The sequence below is a fragment of the Lonchura striata genome, chromosome 33 (genome assembly GCF_050655825.1).
Source record: "Lonchura striata isolate lonStrDom1 chromosome 33, ASM5065582v1, whole genome shotgun sequence".
Lineage (NCBI taxonomy): Eukaryota > Metazoa > Chordata > Aves > Passeriformes > Estrildidae > Lonchura > Lonchura striata.
The window spans coordinates 7,045,304-7,069,022 of record NC_140735.1 but is presented as its reverse complement, the minus strand read 5'-3'; the positions used below and the strand labels follow the sequence as shown (position 1 = coordinate 7,069,022).

The 23,719-nt window shown below is 50.4% G+C and overlaps 1 protein-coding gene across 1 annotated transcript in view; it reads right to left on the bottom strand.

Moving 5' to 3' along the window:
• Nucleotides 1-23,719, bottom strand: part of MEGF8 (multiple EGF like domains 8) — a 128,481-nt gene that overhangs the window by 18,918 nt on the left and 85,844 nt on the right. Inside the window, exons 38-42 of the mRNA XM_085564531.1 lie at nucleotides 20,931-21,045; nucleotides 13,651-13,861; nucleotides 5,052-5,266; nucleotides 492-556; nucleotides 275-420 (exon numbers count right to left, since the gene is read on the bottom strand). Coding sequence (XP_085420657.1) covers nucleotides 275-420; nucleotides 492-556; nucleotides 5,052-5,266; nucleotides 13,651-13,861; nucleotides 20,931-21,045 — 752 coding nt within the window. The remainder of the gene's footprint in view (nucleotides 1-274; nucleotides 421-491; nucleotides 557-5,051; nucleotides 5,267-13,650; nucleotides 13,862-20,930; nucleotides 21,046-23,719) is intronic.

Below are 23,719 nucleotides of genomic sequence, written 5' to 3'. Positions count from 1 at the left end.
ACCCGAACCCCCCAAAATCCCCTTTAATCACCCCAAACCCCTCCCAAAAATCCCCAAAATCCCCAAAAATCCCAAATTTGGGAATTTGGGAATTCTCACCGTGCCGGGGCCCGCTGAGCCCCCCCTCGAGGCAGCGGCCGTGGCCCGGCCGGGCGCACCTGAGCCCCCCCAAACCCCCAAAATCCCCTTTAATCACCCCAAACCCCTCCCAAAAATCCCCAAAAATCCCCAAAATCCCCAAAAATCCCAAATTTGGGAATTTGGGAATTCTCACCGTGCCGGGGCCCGCTGAGCCCCCCCTCGAGGCAGCGGCCGCCGCCGTCCTGGCCCGGCCGGGCGCACCAGCCGCAGCGCGGCCGCCGCAGGCACTGGGAGCACTGGGAGGCCCCGGCGCAGTCGGGGGGGGGGCAGGGGCTGGGGGGAGGGGCCGCGACCCCTCCCCCACCCCCGGGGGGGAGGGGAGACCCCCGGGGGGCGCCCCTCCCCCCCCCCCGCGCAGCAGGCGGCCGCAGCCCCCGGCCAGGCAGCGCAGGGGGGCGAAGCTGGGGCTCAGGCACTGGCGAGGAAAGGGTTAAATGGGGTTAAATGGGGTCAAAAATGGACCAAAATTAACCCAAAATAGACCCAAAATCCCACCCGGAAAATCCCGGAATTGTGAACCCCAAAAATCCCCAAAAATCCCCAAAAAAGCCCCAAAACTGCCCCGGCCAGGCAGCGCAGGGGGGCGAAGCTGGGGCTCAGGCACTGGCGAGGAAAGGGTTAAATGGGTCAAAAATGGACCAAAATTAACCCAAAATAGACCCAAAATCCCACCCGGAAAATCCCGGAATTAAAAACACCAAAAATCCCCAAAACGGCCCCGGCCAGGCAGCGCAGGGGGGCGGAGCTGGGGCTCAGGCACTGGGCAGGAAAGGGTTAAATGAGGTTAAATGGGGTCAAAAATGGACCAAAATTAACCCAAAATAGACCCAAAATCCCACCCGGAAAATCCCGGAATTAAAAACTCCAAAAAACCCCAAAAGAGCCCAAAAAACCCCAAAGGAGCCTAAAAAAAATCCCCAATAAAGCCCCAAAATAGTCCAAAAAAGCCCCAAAAACACCCCCAAAAATCCCCAAGAGAATCCCCAAAAAATCCCCCCAAAAAAGCCCCAAAATCCCCAAAAGAATCCCCAAAAAATCACTAAAAAAGCCCCAAAAAGCCCCCGGCCAGGCAGCGCAGGGGGGCGGAGCTGGGGCTCAGGCACTGGCGAGGAAAGGGTTAAATGGGGTTAAATGGGGTCAAAAATGGACCAAAATTAACCCAAAATCCCACCCGGAAAATCCCGGAATTGTGAACCCCAAAAATCCCCAAAAGAGCCCAAAAAAACCCAAAATCCCCAAAACTGCCCCGGCCAGGCAGCGCAGGGGGGCGAAGCTGGGGCTCAGGCACTGGCGAGGAAAGGGTTAAATGAGGTTAAATGGGGTCAAAAATGGACCAAAATTAACCCAAAATAGACCCAAAATCCCACCCGGAAAATCCCGGAATTAAAAACTCCAAAAATCCCCAAAAATCCCCAAAAAGCCCCAAAACGGCCCCGGCCAGGCAGCGCAGGGGGGTGAAGCTGGGGCTCAGGCACTGGGCAGGAAAGGGTTAAAGAGATCAAAAATGGACCAAAATTAACCCAAAATAGACCCAAAATCCCACCCGGAAAATCCTGGAATTGTGAATCCCAAAAATCCCCAAAACTGCCCCGGCCAGGCAGCGCAGGGGGGCGAAGCTGGGGCTCAGGCACTGGCGAGGAAAGGGTTAAATGGGTCAAAAATGGACCAAAATTAACCCAAAATAGACCCAAAATCCCACCCGGAAAATCCCGGAATTGTGAACCCCAAAAATCCCCAAAAGAGCCCCAAAACGGCCCCGGCCAGGCAGCGCAGGGGGGCGAAGCTGGGGCTCAGGCACTGGGCAGGAAAGGGTTAAATGGGTCAAAAATAGTTCAGAATTAACCCAAAATAGCCCCAAAATCCCACCCGGAAAATCCCGGAATGGTGAACCCAAAAAAAACCACAAAGAACCCCAAAAAAGCCCCAAAAATCCCCAAAATAATCCCCAAAAATCCCCAAAGAGCCCCAAAACTGCCCCGGCCAGGCAGCGCAGGGGGGCGAAGCTGGGGCTCAGGCACTGGCGAGGAAAGGGTTAAATGGGTCAAAAATGGACCAAAATTAACCCAAAATAGACCCAAAATCCCACCCGGAAAATCCCGGATTTGTGAGCCCCAAAAATCCCCAAAAGAGCCCAAAAAAACCCAAAGGAGCCTAAAAAAAATCCCCAATAAAGCCCCAAAATAGTCCAAAAAAGCCCCAAAAACACCCCCAAAAATCCCCAAGAGAATCCCCAAAAAATCCCCCCAAAAAAACCCCAAAAATCCCCAAAAGAATCCCCAAAAAACCCCAAAATCCCCAAAAGCGCCCCCGGCCAGGCAGCGCAGGGGGGCGAAGCTGGGGCTCAGGCACTGGCGAGGAAAGGGTTAAATGAGGTTAAATGGGTCAAAAATGGACCAAAATTAACCCAAAATAGCCCCAAAATCCCACCCGGAAAATCCCGGAATTGTGAACCCCAAAAATCCCAAAAAGAACCCAAAAAAACCCAAAGGAGCCTAAAAAAAATCCCCAATAAAGCCCCAAAATACTCCAAAAAAGCCCCAAAAACACCCCCAAAAATCCCAAAAAAATCCCCCCAAAAAAACCCCAAAATTCCCAAAAGAATCCCCAAAAAATCCTCAAAAAACTCCAAAAATGCCCAAAAAGCCCCAAAAAGCCCCAAAAACGGCCCCGGCCAGGCAGCGCAGGGGGGCGAAGCTGGCGCTCAGGCACTGGGCAGGAAAGGGTTAAACAAGGCTTAAAAAATGGCTGAAAATCGCTTAAAAATTGTCAAAATATCGCAAAAAAACCCCGAAAAAATCACAAAAAAATATCAAAGAAATCGCTAAAAAATCCCCAAAAAATCGCTAAAAAATCCCGAAAAATTTGCTAAAAAATCGTCCAAAAATCCCAACAAAATTGCTAAAAATTCCCCATGAAATCCCAAAAATATCCCTAAACAATCCCTAAAAATTGCTTAAAAAAATCCCCAAAAAACCCGCTAAAAATCCCCAAAAAATCCCTAAATAATCCCTAAAAAATCGCCAAAAAATCCCAAAAAATCCCGAAAAATTTGCTAAAAAATCGCCATGAAATCCCAAAAAAAAAACCTAAAAATTTGCTAAAAAATCGCCAAAAAATCCCAAAAAACTCCTGAAAAATTTGCTAAAAAAAATCCCAAAAAAATCTAAAAAAATCCCTAAAAAATCACTAAAAAATCCCCAAAAAATCGCTAAAAAATCACCAAAAAATCCCAAAAAAATCCCCAAAAAATCGCTAAAAAATCCAAAAAAAATCCTGAAAAATTTGCTAAAAAATCGCCATGAAATCCCAAAAAAATAACTAAAAATTTGCTAAAAAATCCCAAAAAACTCCTGAAAAATTTGCTAAAAAAAATCCCCAAAAAATCTAAAAAAATCCCCAAAAAATCCCCAGGGAATAAAAAAAAAATAGCTAAAAAATCACCAAAAAATCCCAAAAAAATCCAAAAAAAATCCCCAAAAAATCGCTAAAAAATCCCAAAAAAAAATCGCTAAAAAATCCCCAAAAAATCGCTAAAATTTGCTAAAAAATCGCCAAAAAATCGCTAAAAACCGCTAAAATATCCCAAAAAAATCGCTAAAAAATCCCCCATAAAATCCCCAAAAAATCGCTAAAAAATCCCCCAAAAAATCGCTAAAAAATCCCCCATAAAATCCCCAAAAAATCCCCCAAAAATCCCAAAAAAATCGCTAAAAAATCCCCCAAAAATCCCCAAAAAATCGCTAAAAAATCCCCAAAAAATCCCCAAAAAATCGCTAAAAAATCGCTAAAAAATCCCCCATAAAATCCCCAAAAAATCACTAAAAAAACCCCAAAAAATCCCCAAAAAATCGCTAAAAAATCCCCCAGAAAATCCCAAAAAAATCACTAAAAAATCCCAAAAAAATCGCTAAAAAATCCCAAAAAAATCGCTAAAAATCCCCAAAAAATCCCAAATAAATCCCCAAAAAATCCCTAAATAATCCCTAAAAAATCGCCAAAAAATCCCCAAAAAATCCCCAAAAATTTGCTAAAAAATCCCAAAAAATCCCCCAAAAAATCCCAAATAAATCCCCCAAAATCCCAAATAAAGGGGACTGAAGCCCCGTACCCACCTCGCCGAGTGCCAGGCTCCAGAGGCAGCGATGCCAGGCAGCGGGCATGGCCAAAATCCCCCAAAAACCCCCAAAAATCCCAAAAAAATCGCTAAAAAATCCCCCAAAAAATCGCTAAAAAATCCCCCAGAAATCCTCAAAAAATCGCTAAAAAATCCCCCAAAAAATCGCTAAAAAATCGCTAAAAAATCGCTAAAAAATCCCCGAAAAAATCGCTAAAAAATTCCTAAAAAATCGCTAAAAAATCGCTAAAATATTCCTAAAAAATCGCTAAAAAATCCCCCCAAAAATCGCTAAAAAATCGCTAAAAAATCGCTAAAAAATCCCAAAAAAATCGCTAAAATATCCCTAAAAAATCGCTAAAAAATCCCTAAAAAATTGCTAAAAAATCGCTAAAAAATCCCCCAAAAAATCGCTAAAAAACCACTAAAATATCCCTAAAAAATCGCTAAAATTTGCTAAAAAATCGCCAAAAAATCCCAAAAAAATCCCAAAAAATTTGCTAAAAAATCCCAATAAAATCCCCCAAAAATCCCAATAAAATCCCCCAAAAATCCCAATAAAATCCCCCAAAAATCCCAAAAACCCCAAATAAAGGGGACTGAAGCCCCGTACCCACCTCGCCGAGTGCCAGGCTCCAGAGGCAGTGCTGCCAGCCGCCGTCGGCGCCGGGCGATGCCAGGCAGGCGCGGCACGAGCGCTGCAGGTGGCACGGCAGCGGGCACGGCCAAAACCTCCCCAAAAACCCCAAAACCCCCCAAAAATCCCAAATAAAGGTAAAAGACGCCCCGTACCCACCTCGCCGAGTGCCAGGCTCCACAGGCAGTGCTGCCAGCCGCCGTCGGCGCCGGGCGATGCCAGGCAGGCGCGGCACGAGCGCTGCAGGTGGCACGGCAGCGGGCACGGCAGCGGCGGCGCCGACTCCACCGGCATCGGCGACACGTTCAGCAGCGAGTGGCTGAAGCACGTCCAGTCGTAGGCCGGCTGCACGCTCAGGATGCGCCGCGTCTCGCCTGGCACGGGTGGGCACGGGTGGGCACGGGTGGGCACGGGTGGGCACGGGTGGGCACTCATAGATAAGGGACTCAGGGAACCCTCCCAGTTTGGCCTCACTGGTCTGTACTGGTCTGTACTGGTCTGTACTGGTTTGTACTGGTCTGTACTGGTTTGTACTGGTTTATACTGGTGCCAGTTCATCCCAGCCCCACGCTCGGGATGCGCCGCGTCTCGCCTGGCACGGGTGGGCACAGGTGGGCACGGGTGGGCACGGGTGGGCACTGACAGGTAAGGGACTCAGGGAACCCTCCCAGTTTGGCTTCAGTGGTTTGTACTGGTCTGTACTGGTCCCAGTTCATCCCAGACCCACGCTCAGGATGGGTCGGGTCTCGCCTGGCACGGGTGGGCACAGGTGGGCACGGGTGGGCATTCATAGATAAGGGACTCAGGGAACCCTCCCAGTTTGGCCTCACTGGTTTGTACTGGTTTGTACTGGTCCCAGTTCATCCCAGCCCCACGCTCGGGATGGGTCGGGTCTCACCTGGCACGGGTGGGCACGGGTGGGCACGGGTGGGCACTGACAGGTAAGAGACTCAGGGAACCCTCCCAGTTTGGCTTCAGTGGTCTGTACTGGTTTGTACTGGTCCCAGTTCATCCCAGCCCCATGCTCGGGATGGGTTGGGTCTCGCCTGGCACGGGTGGGCACGGGTGGGCACGGGTGGGCACGGGTGGGCACTCATAGATAAGGGACTCGGGGAACCCTCCCAGTTTGGCTTCAGTGGTTTGTACTGGTTTATACTGGTCCCAGTTCATCCCAGCCCCACACTCGGGATGGGTCGGGTCTTGCCTGGCACGGGTGGGCACGGGTGGGCACGGGTGGGCACAGGTGGGCACTGACAGGTAAGGGACTCGGGGAACCCTCCCAGTTTGGCTTCACTGGTTTGTACTGGTTTGTACTGGTCTGTACTGGTTTGTACTGGTCTGTACTGGTCTGTACTGGTTCTTACTGGTCCCAGTTCATCCCAGCCCCACGCTCAGGATGGGTCGGGTCTCGCCTGGCACAGGTGGGCACGGGTGGGCACGGGTGGGCACTGACAGGTAAGGGACTCAGGGAACCCTCCCAGTTTGGCTTCAGTGGTTTGTACTGGTCTGTACTGGTCCCAGTTCATCCCAGACCCACGCTCAGGATGGGTCGGGTCTCGCCTGGCACGGGTGGGCACGGGTGGGCACGGGTGGGCACTGACAGGTAAGGGAGTCAGGGAACCCTCCCAGTTTGGCCTCACTGGTCTGTACTGGTCTGTACTGGTCTGTACTGGTCTGTACTGGTCTGTACTGGTCCCAGTTCATCCCAGCCCCACGCTCAGGATGGGTCGGGTCTCGCCTGGCACGGGTGGGCACGGGTGGGCACCGGTGGGCACGGGTGGGCACCGGTGGGCACGGGTGGGCACTCATAGATAAGGGAGTCAGGGAACCCCCCCGGTTTGGCCTCACTGGTTTGTACTGGTTCTTACTGGTCTGTACTGGTCTGTACTGGTTCTTACTGGTCCCAGTTCATCCCAGCCCCACGCTCAGGATGCGCCGCGTCTCGCCTGGCACGGGTGGGCACGGGTGGGCACGGGTGGGCACGGGTGGGCACTGACAGGTAAGGGACTCAGGGAACCCCCCCGGTTTGGCCTCACTGGTTTGTACTGGTCTGTACTGGTCTGTACTGGTCTGTACTGGTTCTTACTGGTCCCAGTTCATCCCAGACCCACACTCGGGATGCGCCGCGTCTTGCCTGGCACGGGTGGGCACGGGTGGGCACGGGTGGGCACTGACAGGTAAGGGAGTCAGGGAACCCTCCCAGTTTGGCCTCACTGGTCTGTACTGGTCTGTACTGGTCCCAGTTCATCCCAGCCCCACGCTCGGGATGGGTCGGGTCTCACCTGGGCACAGGTGAGCTGCAAAAATCCCCAAAATCTGCCCTAAACTTCCCCAAATCCACCCTAAAATCCCAAAAAATCCCCCAAAATTCCCCAAAAATTCCCCAAAAATCCCCAAATCCCCTCACCTGTCCTCTTGAACTGCCGGGTGCACTCCTGAAACCTCCTGACACCATCCCAAAATCCCCAAAAATCCCCAAAAATCCCCAAAAAATCCCTAAAAAATCCCCAAAAAATCCCCAAAATTCCCCAAAATTCCCAAAAATTCCCCAAAAATCCCCAAATCCCCTCACCTGTCCTCCTGAACTGCCGAGTCCACTCCTGAAACCTCCTGACACCATCCCAAAATCCCCAAAAATCTCCAAAAAATCCCCAAAAATCCCTAAAAAATCCCAAAAAATCCCTATAAAATCCCTAAAAAACCCCCCAAAATCCCCAAAACTCCCGGAATTTTTTGGGGATCGCTCACCTGTCCTCTTGAACTGCCGTGTCCACATGCACCTGCCGGCGCGGGCGCACCTGGGGCAGTCGGGGGCGCCCCAAAACCATCCCAAACCTCCCGAAATCCACCCCAAACTTCCTAATAGCCCCAAAAAACCCCAAAAAATCCCCAAAAATTCCCTAAAAAATCCCCAAAAATCCCCAAAACTCACGGAATTTTTTGGGGATCCCTCACCTGTCCTCTTGAACTGCCGTGTCCACTCCTGAAACCTCCCGGAATGGCCCCAAACCTCCCCAGAATCCCAAAAAATCCCCAAAAAACCCCATAAATCACCTAAAAAATCCCTAAAAAATCCCCAAAAATCCCCAAAACTCCCGGAATTTTTTGGGAATCGCTCACCTGTCCTCTTGAACTGCCGTGTCCACTCCTGAAACCTCCCGGAATGGCCCCAAACCTCCCCAGAATCCCAAAAAATCCCCAAAAAATCCCTAAAAAATCGACAAAAATCCCCCAAAATTCCCCAAAAAATCCCAAAAATCCCCAAAACTCCCGGTTTTTTTTGGGAATCCCCTCACCTGTCCTCTTGAACTGCCGAGTCCACACCTGAAACCTCCTGACACCATCCCAAAATCCCCAAAAATCCCAAAAAATCCCCCAAAATATGCAATAAACCCCTAAAAAATCCCCAAAAATCCCCAAAAAACCCCCAAAACTCCCGGAATTTTTTGGGATCCCTCACCTGTCCTCTTGAACTGCCGGGTCCACTCCTGAAACCTCCTGACACCATCCCAAAATCCCCAAAAATCTCCAAAAAATCCCAAAAAATCCCCAAAAAATCCCAAAAAATCGCCAAAAAATCCCTAAAAAATCCCAATAAATCCCCAAAAATTCCCCAAAAATCCCCAAATCCCCTCACCTGTCCTCTTGAACTGCCGAGTCCACATGCACCTGCCGGCGCGGGCGCACCTGGGGCAGTCGGGGGCGCCCCAAAACCATCCCAAACCTCCCGAAATCCACCCCAAACTTCCTGATAGCCCCAAAAAACCCCCAAAAATCCCCAAAAATCCCCAAAACTCCCGGAATTTTTTGGGAATCGCTCACCTGTCCTCTTGAACTGCCGGGTCCACTCCTGAAACCTCCTGACACCATCCCAAAATCCCCAAAAAACCCAAAAAATCGCCAAAAAATCCCTAAAAAATCCCCAAAAAATCCCAAAAAATTCCCAAAAATCCCCAAAAATTCCCCAAAAATCCCCAAAAATCCCCAAAACTCCCGGAATTTTTTGGGGATCGCTCACCTGTCCTCTTGAACTGCCGTGTCCACTCCTGAAACCTCCCGGAATGGCCCCAAACCTCCCCAGAATCCCAAAAAATCCCCAAAAAATCCCTAAAAAATCGACAAAAATCCCCAAAAATTCCCCAAAAATCCCCAAAAATACTTGAAATTTTTGGGAATCCCCTCACCTGTCCTCTTGAACTGCCGGGTCCACATGCACCTGCCGGCGCGGGCGCAGCGGGGGCAGTCGGGGGCGCCCCAAAACCATCCCAAACCTCCCGAAATCCACCCCAAACTTCCTGATATCCCCAAAAATCCCAAAAATCCCCAAAAATCCCCAAAACTCCCGTTTTTTTTTGGGGATCGCTCACCTGTCCTCTTGAACTGCCGTGTCCACTCCTGAAACCTCCTGACACCATCCCAAAATCCCCAAAAATCCCAAAAAATCCCCCAAAATCTGCAATAAATCCTTAAAAAATCCCCAAAATTCCCCAAAAATCCCCAAAAATTCCCAAAAAATCCCCAAAACTCCCGGAATTTTTTGGGGATCGCTCACCTGTCCTCTTGAACTGCCGAGTCCACTCCTGAAACTCCTGACACCATCCCAAAATCCCCAAAAATCTCCAAAAAATCCCCAAAAATCCCAAAAAATCCCCAAAACTCCCGGAATTTTTTGGGAATCGCTCACCTGTCCTCTTGAACTGCCGAGTCCACTCCTGAAACCTCCTGACACCATCCCAAAATCCCAAAAAATCCCTAAAAATCCCTATAAAATCTCCAAAAAATCCCCAAAAATCCCCAAAAATCCCCAAAAATTCCCTAAAAAATCCCCAAAATATCCCTAAAAAATCCCCAAAAATCCCCAAAATTCCCCAAAAATCCCCAAAAAATCCCCAAATCCCCTCACCTGTCCTCTTGTACTGCTGAAACCTCCTGATAGTGTTCTAAAATCCCCAAAAATCTCCAAAAAATCCCCAAAAATCCCAAAAAATCGCCAAAAAATCCCTAAAAAATCCCCCAAAAATCCCCAAAAATCCCCAAAACTCCCGGAATTTTTTGGGGATCCCCTCACCTGTCCTCTTGAACTGCCGGGTCCACTCCTGAAACCTCCTGACACCATCCCAAAATCCCCAAAAATCTCCAAAAAATCCCCAAAAATCCCAAAAAATCGCCAAAAAATCCCTATAAAATCCCCAAAATTCCCCAAAAATCCCCAAAACTCCCGGAATTTTTTGGGGATCGCTCACCTGTCCTCTTGAACTGCCGAGTCCACTCCTGAAACCTCCTGACACCATCCCAAAATCCCCAAAAATCCCCAAAAATCCCAAAAAATCCCAAAAAATCCCCAAAAAATCCCCAAAATTCCCCAAAATTCCCCCAAAAATCCCCAAAACTCCCGGATTTTTTGGGGATCCCCTCACCTGTCCTCTTGAACTGCCGGGTCCACTCCTGAAACCTCCTGACACCATCCCAAAATCCCCAAAAATCTCCAAAAAATTCCCAAAAATCCCTAAAAAATCCCCAAAAAATCCCCAAAACTCCCCAAAACTCCCGGAATTTTTTGGGAATCCCCTCACCTGTCCTCTTGAACTGCCGAGTCCACTCCTGAAACCTCCTGACACCATCCCAAAATCCCCAAAAATCTCCAAAAATCCCCAAAAAATCCCTAAAAAATCCCCAAAAAATCCCCAAAATTCCCAAAAAATCCCCAAAAATCCCCAAAACTCCTGGAATTTTTTGGGAATCGCTCACCTGTCCTCTTGAACTGCCGTGTCCACTACTGAAACCTCCCGGAATGGCCCCAAACCTCCCCAGAATCCCAAAAAATCCCCCAAAATCCCTAAAAAATCCCCAAAAATCCCCAAAAAATCCCTATAAAATCCCCAAAAATCCCCAAAAATCCCCAAAACTCCCGGAATTTTTTGGGGATCGCTCACCTGTCCTCTTGAACTGCCGTGTCCACTCCTGAAACCTCCCGGAATGGCCCCAAACCTCCCCAGAATCCCAAAAAATCCCCCAAAATCCCTAAAAAATCCCCAAAAATCCCCAAAAAATCCCTATAAAATCCCCAAAAATCCCCAAAATTCCCCAAAACTCCCGGAATTTTTTGGGGATCCCTCACCTGTCCTCTTGAACTGCCGAGTCCACATGCACCTGCCGGCGCGGGCGCAGCGGGGGCAGTCGGGGGCGCCCCAAAACCATCCCAAACCTCCCGAAATCCACCCCAAACTTCCTGATAGCCCCAAAAAATCCCAAAAAATCCCCAAAAAATCCCAAAAAATCCCAAAAACTCCCGGAATTTTTTGGGAATCGCTCACCTGTCCTCTTGAACTGCCGTGTCCACTCCTGAAACCTCCCGGAATGGCCCCAAACCTCCCCAGAATCCCAAAAAATCCCCCAAAATCCCTAAAAAATCCCCAAAAAATCCCCAAAAATCCCTATAAAATCCCTATAAAATCCCCAAAATTCCCCAAAACTCCCGGAATTTTTTGGGAATCCTCTCACCTGTCCTCTTGAACTGCCGAGTCCACATGCACCTGCCGGCGCGGGCGCAGCGGGGGCAGTCGGGGGCGCCCCAAAACCATCCCAAACCTCCCGAAATCCACCCCAAACTTCCTGATAGCCCCAAAAAATCCCAAAAAATCCTCAAAAAATCCCTAAAAATCCCCAAAAATCCCCAAAATTCCCCAAAAATCCCCAAAAATCCCCAAATCCCCTCACCTGTCCTCTTGAACTGCCGAGTCCACTCCTGAAACCTCCTGACACCATCCCAAAATCCCCAAAAATCTCCAAAAAATCCCCAAAAATCCCCAAATCCCCTCACCTGTCCTCCTGAACTGCCGTGTCCACACCTGAAACCTCCTGATAGTGTTCTAAAATCCCCAAAAATCTCCAAAAAATCCCAAAAAATCCCTAATAATTCCCTAAAAAATCCCCAAAAAATCCCCAAAACTCCCGGAATTTTTTGGGGATCGCTCACCTGTCCTCTTGAACTGCCGTGTCCACATGCACCTGCCGGCGCGGGCGCAGCGGGGGCAGTCGGGGGCGCCCCAAAACCATCCCAAAGCTCCCGAAATCCACCCCAAACTTCCTGATAGCCCCAAAAAACCCCAAAAAATCCACAAAAAATCCCCAAAACTCCCGGAATTTTTTGGGGATCCCCTCACCTGTCCTCTTGAACTGCCGGGTCCACTCCTGAAACCTCCTGACACCATCCCAAAATCCCCAAAAATCTCCAAAAATCCCTATAAAATCTCCAAAAAATCCCCCAAAATCCCCAAAAAATCCCTATAAAATCCCCAAAATCCCCCAAAAATCCCCAAAAATCCCGGAATTTTTTGGGGATCGCTCACCTGTCCTCTTGAACTGCCGGGTCCACTCCTGAAACCTCCTGACACCATCCCAAAATCCCCAAAAATCCCAAAAAATCGCCAAAAAATCCCTAAAAAATCCCAATAAATCCCCAAAATTCCCCAAAAATCCCCAAAACTCCCGGAATTTTTTGGGGATCCCTCACCTGTCCTCTTGAACTGCCGAGTCCACATGCACCTGCCGGCGCGGGCGCACCGGGGGCAGTCGGGGGCGCCCCAAAACCATCCCAAACCTCCCGAAATCCACCCCAAACTTCCTGATAGCCCCAAAAAAACCCAAAAAATCCTCAAAAAATCCCTAAATATTCCCAAAAATCACCAAAAATAACTGAAATTTTTGGGAATCCCTCACCTGTCCTCTTGAACTGCCGGGTCCACTCCTGAAACCTCCTGACACCATCCCAAAATCCCCAAAAATCTCCAAAAAATTCCCAAAAATCCCCAAAAATTCCCCAAAAATCCCCAAAAATCCCCAAAACTCCCGGAATTTTTTGGGAATTGCTCACCTGTCCTCTTGAACTGCCATGTCCACACCTGAAACCTCCTGACACCATCCCAAAATCCCCAAAAATCTCCAAAAAATCCCCAAAAATCCCAAAAAATCGCCAAAAAATCCCCAAAATTCCCCAAAATTCCCAAAAATTCCCCAAAAATCCCCAAAACTCCCGGAATTTTTTGGGAATCCCCTCACCTGTCCTCTTGAACTGCCGTGTCCACTCCTGAAACCTCCTGACACCATCCCAAAATCCCCAAAAATCCCAAAAAATCGCCAAAAAATCCCTAAAAAATCTCCAAAAAATCCCCAAAAATCCCAAAAAAATCCCCAAAAATCCCCAAAACTCCCGGAATTTTTTGGGGATCCCCTCACCTGTCCTCTTGAACTGCCGTGTCCACTCCTGAAACCTCCTGACACCATCCCAAAATCCCCAAAAATCTCCAAAAAATCCCCAAAAATCCCAAAAAATCGCCAAAAAATCCCCAAAATTCCCCAAAATTCCCAAAAATTCCCCAAAAATCCCCAAAACTCCCGGAATTTTTTGGGGATCGCTCACCTGTCCTCTTGAACTGCCGTGTCCACTCCTGAAACCTCCTGACACCATCCCAAAATCCCCAAAAATCTCCAAAAAATCCCCAAAAATCCCTAAAAAATCCCCAAAAATCCCCAAAACTCCCGGAATTTTTTGGGAATCCCTCACCTGTCCTCTTGAACTGCTGGGTCCACTCCTGAAACCTCCTGACACCATCCCAAAATCCCCAAAAATCCCTAAAAATCCCTATAAAATCTCCAAAAAATCCCCAAAAATCCCCAAAAATCCCCAAAAATCCCCAAAAATTCCCCAAAAATCCCCAAAAATCCCCAAAACTCCCGGAATTTTTTGGGATCCCCTCACCTGTCCTCTTGAACTGCCGGGTCCACATGCACCTGCCGGCGCGGGCGCACCTGGGGCAGTCGGGGGCGCCGCAGGCGGCCTCGGAGCAGTTGTGGGGCGCGAAGATCTCGCGCTGGTTGATGCGGCAATCGTTCTCGCGGCGGCAGCTGGCGCCCGCGCCCACGCACGCGCCCTCGGGACAGTTGGTGCACCACTTGCACGCCGGGGGGCCCTGAGTTTGGGGAGAAAAACGGGCATTTTGGGGAAAAATGCAAAAAAAACGGGGGTTTTCGGGGAAAAAATGGGGGTTTTAGGGGGAAAAATGGGGATTTTAGGGGGAAAAATGGGGATTTTTGGTGGGGTTTTACGAGGTTTTGAGAGACCTGGGTGTCCAAAGTTGGGTTTTGGGGAGGTTTGGGTGAAAAAATGGGGATTTTGGGAAAAAAAATGGGGATTTTGGGGGAAAAAATGGGGATTTTAGGGGGGAAAATGGGGATTTTAGGGGGTTTTTGGTGAATAAAATGGGGGTTTTAGGAGGTTTTGAGAGACCTGGGTGTCCAAAATTGGGGTTTTGGGGAGGTTTGGGTGAAAAAATGGGGATTTTGGGAAAAAAATTGGGGATTTTGGGTGAAAAAATCAGGGTTTGGGGGGTCTCGGCAGGGTCTCAGGGAGTCCTGGGGAGGTTTTGGGGTCTCAGCGGGTCCTGGGTGTCCAAAATTGGGATTTTGGGGAGGTTTGGGTGAAAAAATGGGGATTTTGGGTGAAAAATGGGAATTTTGGGGTAAGAAATGGGGGAATTTGGGGTAAAAAAGGGGATTTGGGGTAAAAAAGGGGATTTGGGGTAAAAAGAGGGGGTTTGGGGATTTTGGGGCTCGTTCTCGCGGCGGCAGCTGGCGCCCGCGCCCACGCACGCGCCCTCGGGACAGTTGGTGCACCACTTGCACGCCGGGGGGCCCTGCGTTTGGGGAGAAAAACGGGCATTTTGGGGAAAAATGCAAAAAAAACGGGGGTTTTCGGGGAAAAAATGGGGGTTTTAGGGGGAAAAATGGGGAAAAAATGGGGATTTTTAGGGGGTTTTTGGTGAATAAAATGGGGTTTTTAGGAGGTTTTGAGAGACCTGGGTGTCCAAAGTTGGGGTTTTGGGGAGGTTTGGGTGAAAAAATGGGGATTTTGGGTGGAAAAATGGGGATTTTGGGAAAAAAAATGGGGGTTTTTGGTGAAGAAATGGGGGTTTTGGGGTCTCGGCAGGGTCTCAGGGAGTCCTGGGGAGGTTTTGGGGTCTCAGGGGGTCCTGGGTGTCCAAAATTGGGGTTTTGGGGAGGTTTGGGTGAAAAAATGGGAATTTTGGGGTAAGAAATGGGGGAATTTGGGGTAAAAAAGGGAATTTGGGGTAAAAAAGGGGATTTGGGGTAAAAAGAGGGGGTTTGGGAATTTTGGGGCTCGTTGGTGCACCACTTGCATGCCGGGGGGCCCTGCGTTTGGGGAGAAAAACGGGCATTTTGGGGAAAAATGCAAAAAAAACGGGGATTTTCGGGGAAAAAATGGGGGTTTTAGGGGGAAAAATGGGGATTTTAGGGGGAAAAATGGGGATTTTTGGTGGGGTTTTCGGGAGGTTTTGAGAGACCTGGATGTCCAAAGTTGGGGTTTTGGGGAGTTTTGGGTGAAAAAATGGGGATTTTGGGTGAAAAAATGGGGATTTTGGGTGAAAAAATGGGGATTTTAGGGGGGAAAATGGGGATTTTAGGGGGTTTTTGGTGAATAAAATGGGGGTTTTAGGAGGTTTTGAGAGACCTGGGTGTCCAAAGTTGGGGTTTTGGGGAGGTTTGGGTGAAAAAATGGGGATTTTGGGTGGAAAAAATGGGGATTTTGGGTGAAAAAATGGGGATTTTGGGTCAAAAAATGGGGATTTTGGGTGAAAAAATGGGGATTTTGGGTGGAAAAATTGGGGGTTTTGGGTGGAAAAATGGGGGTTTTGGGTGGAAAAATTGGGGGTTTGGGGTCTCGGCAGGGTCTCAGGGAGTCCTGGGGAGGTTTTGGGGTCTCAGGGGGTCCTGGGTGTCCAAAATTGGGGTTTTGGGGAGGTTTGGATGAAAAAATGGAGATTTTGGGTGAAAAAATGGGAATTTTGGGGTAAGAAATGGGGGAATTTGGGGTAAAAAAGGGGAATTTGGGGTAAAAAAGGGGATTTGGGGTAAAAAGAGGGGGTTTGGGGATTTTGGGGCTCGTTCTCGCGGCGGCAGCTGGCGCCCGCGCCCACGCACGCGCCCTCGGGACAGTTGGTGCACCACTTGCACGCCGGGGGGCCCTGAGTTTGGGGAGAAAAACGGGCATTTTGGGGAAAAATGCAAAAAAAACGGGGGTTTTCGGGGAAAAAATGGGGGTTTTAGGGGGAAAAATGGGGATTTTAGGGGGAAAAATGGGGATTTTTGGTGGGGTTTTTAGGAGGTTTTGAGAGACCTGGATGTCCAAAGTTGGGGTTTTGGGGAGGTTTGGGTGAAAAAATGGGGATTTTGGGAAAAAAAATGGGGGTTTTGGGTGAAAAAATGGGGATTTTGGGAAAAAAAATGGGGGTTTTGGGTGAAAAAATGGGGGTTTTGGGGTCTCGGCAGGGTCTCAGGGAGTCCTGGGGAGGTTTTGGGGTCTCAGGGGGTCCTGGGTGTCCAAAATTGGGGTTTTGGGGAGGTTTGGGTGAAAAAATGGGGATTTTGGGAAAAAAATTGGGAATTTTGGGTGAAAAATGGGAATTTTGGGGTAAGAAATGGGGGAATTTGGGGTAAAAAAGGGCATTTGGGGTAAAAAAGGGGATTTGGGGTAAAAAAGGGGATTTGGGGTAAAAAGAGGGGGTTTGGGGATTTTGGGGCTCGTTCTCGCGGCGGCAGCTGGCGCCCGCGCCCACGCACGCGCCCTCGGGACAGTTGGTGCACCACTTGCACGCCGGGGGGCCCTGAGTTTGGGGAGAAAAACGGGCATTTTGGGAAAAATGCAAAAAAAACGGGGATTTTCGGGGAAAAAATGGGGGTTATAGGGGGAAAAATGGGGATTTTAGGGGGAAAAATGGGGATTTTTGGTGGGGTTTTTAGGAGGTTTTGAAGGACCTGGGTGTCCAAAGTTGGGGTTTTGGGGAGGTTTGGGTGAAAAAATGGGGATTTTGGGAAAAAAAATGGGGGTTTTGGGTGAAAAAATGGGGATTTTGGGGTCTCGGCAGGGTCTCAGGGAGTCCTGGGGAGGTTTTGGGGTCTCAGGGGGTCCTGGGTGTCCAAAATTGGGGTTTTGGGGAGGTTTGGGTGAAAAAATGGGGATTTTGGGTGAAAAAATGGGAATTTTGGGGTAAGAAATGGGGGAATTTGGGGTAAAAAAGGGGATTTGGGGTAAAAAAGCGGATTTGGGGTAAAAAAGGGGATTTGGGGTAAAAAGAGGGGATTTGGGGATTTTGGGGCTCGTTCTCGCGGCGGCAGCTGGCGCCCGCGCCCACGCACGCGCCCTCGGGACAGTTGGTGCACCACTTGCACGCCGGGGGGCCCTGAGTTTGGGGAGAAAAACGGGCATTTTGGGAAAAATGCAAAAAAAACGGGGATTTTCGGGGAAAAAATGGGGGTTTTAGGGGTAAAAATGGGGATTTTTGGGGGGTTTTTGGTGAATAAAATGGGGTTTTTTGGAGGTTTTGAAGGACCTGGGTGTCCAAAGTTGGGGTTTTGGGGAGGTTTGGGTGAAAAAATGGAGATTTTGGGAAAAAAAAGTGGGAATTTTGGGTGAAAAATGGGAATTTTGGGGTAAGAAATGGGGGAATTTGGGGTAAAAAAGGGGATTTGGGGTAAAAAAGGGGATTTGGGGTAAAAAGAGGGGGTTTGGGGATTTTGGGGCTCGTTCTCGCGGCGGCAGCTGGCGCCCGCGCCCACGCACGCGCCCTCGGGACAGTTGGTGCACCACTTGCACGCCGGGGGGCCCTGAGTTTGGGGAGAAAAACGGGCATTTTGGGGAAAAATGCAAAAAAAACGGGGGTTTTCGGGGAAAAAATGGGGGTTTTAGGGGGAAAATGGGGAAAAAATGGGGGAAAAATGGGGATTTTTGGTGGGGTTTTTAGGAGGTTTTGAGAGACCTGGATGTCCAAAGTTGGGGTTTTGGGGAGGTTTGGGTGAAAAAATGGGGATTTTGGGAAAAAAAATGGGGATTTTGGGTGAAAAAATCAGGGTTTGGGGGGTCTTGGCAGGGTCTCAGGGAGTCCTGGGGAGGTTTTGGGGTCTCAGCGGGTCCTGGGTGTCCAAAATTGGGATTTTGGGGAGGTTTGGGTGAAAAAATGGGGATTTTGGGTGAAAAATGGGAATTTTGGGGTAAGAAATGGGGGAATTTGGGGTAAAAAAGGGGATTTGGGGTAAAAAAGGGGATTTGGGGTAAAAAAGGGGATTTGGGGTAAAAAGAGGGGATTTGGGGATTTTGGGGCTCGTTGGTGCACCACTTGCACGCCGGGGGGCCCTGAGTTTGGGGAGAAAAACGGGCATTTTGGGGAAAAATGCAAAAAAAACGGGGGTTTTCGGGGAAAAAATGGGGGTTTTAGGGGGAAAAATGGGGATTTTAGGGGTTTTTTTTGTGAATAAAATGGGGTTTTTAGGAGGGTTTGAGAGACCTGGGTGTCCAAAGTTGGGGTTTTGGGGAGGTTTGGGTGAAAAAATGGGGATTTTGGGTGGAAAAATGGGGATTTTAGGTGAAAAAATGGGGGTTTTGGGGTCTCGGCAGGGTCTCAGGGAGTCCTGGGGAGGTTTTGGGGTCTCAGGGGGTCCTGGGTGTCCAAAATTGGGGTTTTGGGGAGGTTTGGATGAAAAAATGGAGATTTTGGGTGAAAAAATGGGAATTTTGGGGTAAGAAATGGGGGAATTTGGGGTAAAAAAGGGGATTTGGGGTAAAAAAGGGGATTTGGGGTAAAAAGAGGGGATTTGGGGTAAAAAAGGGGATTTGGGGATTTTGGGGCTCGTTCTCGCGGCGGCAGCTGGCGCCCGCGCCCACGCACGCGCCCTCGGGACAGTTGGTGCACCACTTGCACGCCGGGGGGCCCTGAGTTTGGGGAGAAAAACGGGCATTTTGGGAAAAATGCAAAAAAAACGGGGATTTTCGGGGAAAAAATGGGGGTTTTAGGGGGAAAAATGGGGAAAAAATGGGGGAAAAATGGGGATTTTTGGTGGGGTTTTTAGGAGGTTTTGAGAGACCTGTGTGTCCAAAGTTGGGGTTTTGGGGAGGTTTGGGTGAAAAAATGGGGATTTTGGGAAAAAAAATGGGGGTTTTGGGTGAAAAAATGGGGATTTTGGGGTCTCGGCAGGGTCTCAGGGAGTCCTGGGGAGGTTTTGGGGTCTCAGGAGGTCCTGGGTGTCCAAAATTGGGGTTTTGGGGAGGTTTGGGTGAAAAAATGGGGATTTTGGGTGAAAAAATGGGAATTTTGGGGTAAGAAATGGGGGAATTTGGGGTAAAAAAGGGGATTTGGGGTAAAAAAGGGGATTTGGGGTAAAAAAGGGGATTTGGGGTAAAAAGAGGGGATTTGGGGATTTTGGGGCTCGTTCTCGCGGCGGCAGCTGGCGCCCGCGCCCACGCACGCGCCCTCGGGACAGTTGGTGCACCACTTGCACGCCGGGGGGCCCTGAGTTTGGGGAGAAAAACGGGCATTTTGGGGAAAAATGCAAAAAAAACGGGGGTTTTCGGGGAAAAAATGGGGGTTTTAGGGGGAAAAATGGGGATTTTAGGGGGAAAAATGGGGATTTTTGGGGGGTTTTTGGTGAATAAAATGGGGGTTTTAGGAGGTTTTGAGAGACCTGGATGTCCAAAGTTGGGGTTTTGGGGAGGTTTGGGTGAAAAAATGGGGATTTTGGGAAAAAAAATGGGGATTTTGGGAAAAAAAATGGGGGTTTTGGTTGAAAAATTGGGGGTTTTGGGGTCTCGGCAGGGTCTCAGGGAGTCCTGGGGAGGTTTTGGGGTCTCAGGAGGTCCTGGGTGTCCAAAATTGGGGTTTTGGGGAGGTTTGGATGAAAAAATGGGGATTTTGGGTGAAAAATGGGAATTTTGGGGTAAGAAATGAGGGAATTTGGGGTAAAAAAGGGGAATTTGGGGTAAAAAAGAGGGGATTTGGGGTAAAAGAGGGGATTTGGGGTAAAAAGAGGGGATTTGGGGATTTTGGGGCTCGTTGGTGCACCACTTGCACGCCGGGGGGCCCTGCGTTTGGGGAGAAAAACGGGCATTTCAGGAAAAATGCAAAAAAATGGGGATTTTGGGTGAAAAAATGGGGATTTTAGGGGGAAAATGGGGATTTTAGGGGGTTTTTGATGAATAAAATGGGGTTTTCGGGAGGTTTTGAGAGAGTTGGATGTCCAAAATTGGGGTTTTGGGGAGGTTTGGGTGAAAAAATGGGGATTTTGGGAAAATCAATGGGAATTTGGGGTAAAAGATGGGAATTTTGGTAAAAAAATCAGGATTTTCAGTGAAAAAATGGGGATTTTGGGGTGGTTTTCATGAAAAAAATGGGGTTTTAGGGGTCTCGAGGAGTCTTGGATGTCCAAAATTGGGATTTTGGGGAGATTTGGGTGAAAAAATGGGGATTTTGGGTGAAAAAATGGGGTTTTAGGGATGTTTTGGGGATATTTTTGGGCTGGGTTTGGGATATTTTGGGGGTATTTTTGGGCTGTTTTTGGGGATATTTTTGGGATATTTTGGGGGTATTTTGGGGGTATTTTGGTGATATTTTTGGGGTGTTTCAGGGATGTTTTTGGGATGTTTTTGGGGTATTTCAGGGATGTTTTTGGGATTTTTTAGGGATATTTTGGGGATATTTTGGGGGTATTTTTGGGATATTTTGGGGATATTTTTGGGATGTTTTGGGGATATTTTGGGGGGTATTTCGGGGATGTTTTTGGGGTGTTTTTGGGGATATTTTTGGGCTGGTTTTGGGCTGTTTCAGGGATGTTTTTGGGGATTTTTTGGGGATATTTTTGGGGATATTTCGGGGGTATTTTGGGGATATTTTGGGGATATTTAGGGGGTATTTTGGGTATATTTTAGGGGTATTTTGGGGGTATTTCGGGAATGTTTTTGGGGTGTTTTTGGGGATATTTTTGGGCTGTTTTTGGGGGATTTTTTGGGGATATTTTCAGGATATTTTGGGGATGTTTTCGGGGTGTTTTTGGGGATATTTTTGGGCTGTTTTTGGGCTGTTTCAGGGATGTTTTTGGGGATATTTTGGGGATATTTTGGGGATATTTTTGGGATATTTTGGGGGTATTTTGGGGGTATTTTGGGGATGTTTTTGGGCTGTTTTGGGGTCTCACCGAGCCCCCCAGGGGGTGCTGGGCCAGGCACTCGCTGCAGCTCCGGAGGCGCCGGCACTCGAGGGGGTCCCGCGGGGAGGGGGCGCAGGGGGCGGGGATGGGGGAGCACCCCAGCCTGGCAGGGTCATTTGCATCTCATTTGCATCTCATTTACATCCCGCTAGCGCCCCCAAACCATCGTCCCAAAATCTGCCCCAAATTCCCTGGAAACCTCCCCAAAATTCTCTTTAAACTCCCCCAGGACCCTCGGGTTTCTCCCCAAATCCCCCCAAAATTCGGGATTTTTCCCCCCAAAATCCCAATTTCCCCCTAAATCCCCTCAAATACCCCCCAAACCCCACAAATATTTTTTAAGCCCCCCCAGATTCTCTTTAAACCCCCCCAAATCCCCAATTTTTCCCCCAAATCCTTTCCTCATCCCCTAAAATCTCCATTTTCCCCAAAATTCCCCCAATTCCTCCCCAAACCCCCCAAAATCTCCCAATTCCCCCCTTTAAACCCCCCAAAATCTCCTCTAAACCCCCCAAAATCCCATTTAAACCCCTCAAATCCTCCCCAAATACCCCAAAATCTCCTTTAAACCCCCCTAAAATCTCCCCCAAACCCCCCCAAAATCTCCTCTAAACCCCCCAAATTCTCCCCAAATCCCCCCAAATCCTCCCCAAATCCCCCCAAATCCTCCCCAAATCCCCCCAAAATCTCCTCTAAACCCCCAAATCCTCACCGAATTCCCCAAAATCTCCCTTAAACCCCCACCAAATCTCCTTTAAACCCCCCCAAATTCCCCCTAAACCCCCCAAATCTCCCCCAAATCCCCCCAAAACTACCCCAAATCTCCCCAGTCCCCCCCAAATCCCCTCCAGACCCCCCAAATCCCAGATTTTCACCCCAAAATCCCCAATTCTGACCTCTGTGCCTCCAGGGCACTGCGGCAGCGCCCCCCGCACCAGGCGCAGGCGCCCCCCGAGACCCCCCAAATCCCCCCTAAACCCCCCCAAATCCCCTCAAATCCCCCCAAAATCCCCCCAAATCCCCCTAAACTACCCCAAATCCCCCCTAAACCCCCCCAGACCCCCCCAAATCCCCGATTTCCCCCCAATTCTGACCTCTGTGCCTCCAGGGCGCCGCGGCAGCGCCCCCCGCACCAGGCGCAGGCGCCCCCCCAGACCCCCCAAATCCCCTCTAAACCCCCCAAATCCCCTCCAGACCCCCCCAAATCCCCTCTAAACCCCCCCAAACCCCCCAAAATCCCCCCAAATCCCCAATTCTGACCTCTGTGCCTCCAGGGCGTCGCGGCAGCGCCCCCCGCACCAGGCGCAGGCGCCCCCCGAGCCCCCCCAAATCCCCCCTAAACCCCCCAAATCCCCTCAAATCCCCCCTAAACCCCCAAAATCCCCCCTAAACCCCCCCAAATCCCCCAAAATCCCCGATTTCCCCCCAATTCTGACCTCTGTGCCTCCAGGGCGCCGCGGCAGCGCCCCCCGCACCAGGCGCAGGCGCCACCCTAAACCCCCCAAACCCCCTCCAGACCCCCCAAATCCCCCCTAAACCCCCCCAAATCCCCCCTGAACCCCCTAAATCCCCTCTAAACCCCCCCAAATCCCCCCAAACCCCCTCCAGACCCCCCCAAATCCCCTCCAGACCCCCCAAAATCCCCGATTTCCCCCCAATTCTGACCTCTGTGCCTCCAGGGCGCCGCGGCAGCGCCCCCCGCACCAGGCGCAGGCGCCCCCCTAAACCCCCCAAACCCCCTCCAGACCCCCCAAATCCCCCCTAAACCCCCCCAAATCCCCCCTGAACCCCCTAAATCCCCTCTAAACCCCCCCAAAATCCCCCAAAATCCCCAATTCTGACCTCTGTGCCTCCAGGGCGCCGCGGCAGCGCCCCCCGCACCAGGCGCAGGCGCCCCCCAGACCCCCCAGACCCCCCCTAAACCCCCTCAAATCCCCCCTAAACCCCCCCAAATCCCCTCCAGACCCCCCAAAATCCCCCCAAATCCCCAATTCTGACCTCTGTGCCTCCAGGGCGCCGCGGCAGCGCCCCCCGCACCAGGCGCAGGCGCCCCCCGAGCCCCCCCAAATCCCCCCTAAACCCCCCCAAATCCCCTCAAATCCCCCCCAAACCCCCCCAAATCCCCTCTAAACCCCCCAAATCCCCCCAAAATCCCCCCGAGCCCCCCCAAATCCCCCCTAAACCCCCCTAAACCCCCCCAAATCCCCCCAAATCCCCTCCAGACCCCCCAAAATCCCCCCAAATCCCCAATTCTGACCTCTGAGCCTCCAGGGCGCCGCGGCAGCGCCCCCCGCACCAGGCGCAGGCGCCCCCCTAGCCCCCCAAACCCCCCCAAAACCCCCTCAAATCCCCTCTAAACCCCCCAAATCCCCCCTAAAACCCCCAAATCCCCCCTAAACCCCCCCAAACCCCCCCTGAACCCCCCAGACCCCCCAAAATCCCCGATTTCCCCCCAATTCTGACCTCTGTGCCTCCAGGGCGCCGCGGCAGCGCCCCCCGCACCAGGCGCAGGCGCCCCCTGAGCCCCCCAAATCCCCCCTAAACCCCCTCAAATCCCCCCTGAACCCCCCAAATCCCCCCTAAACCCCCCCAAAATCCCCAAATCTCCCCAATTCTGACCTCTGTGCCTCCAGGGCGCCCCGGCAGCGCCCCCCGCACCAGGCGCAGGCGCCACCCTAGCCCCCCAAACCCCCCCTAAACCCCCCAAACCCCCTCGAATCCCCCCCAAACCCCCCCAAATCCCCTCTAAACCCCCCCAAAATCCCCCAAAATCCCCC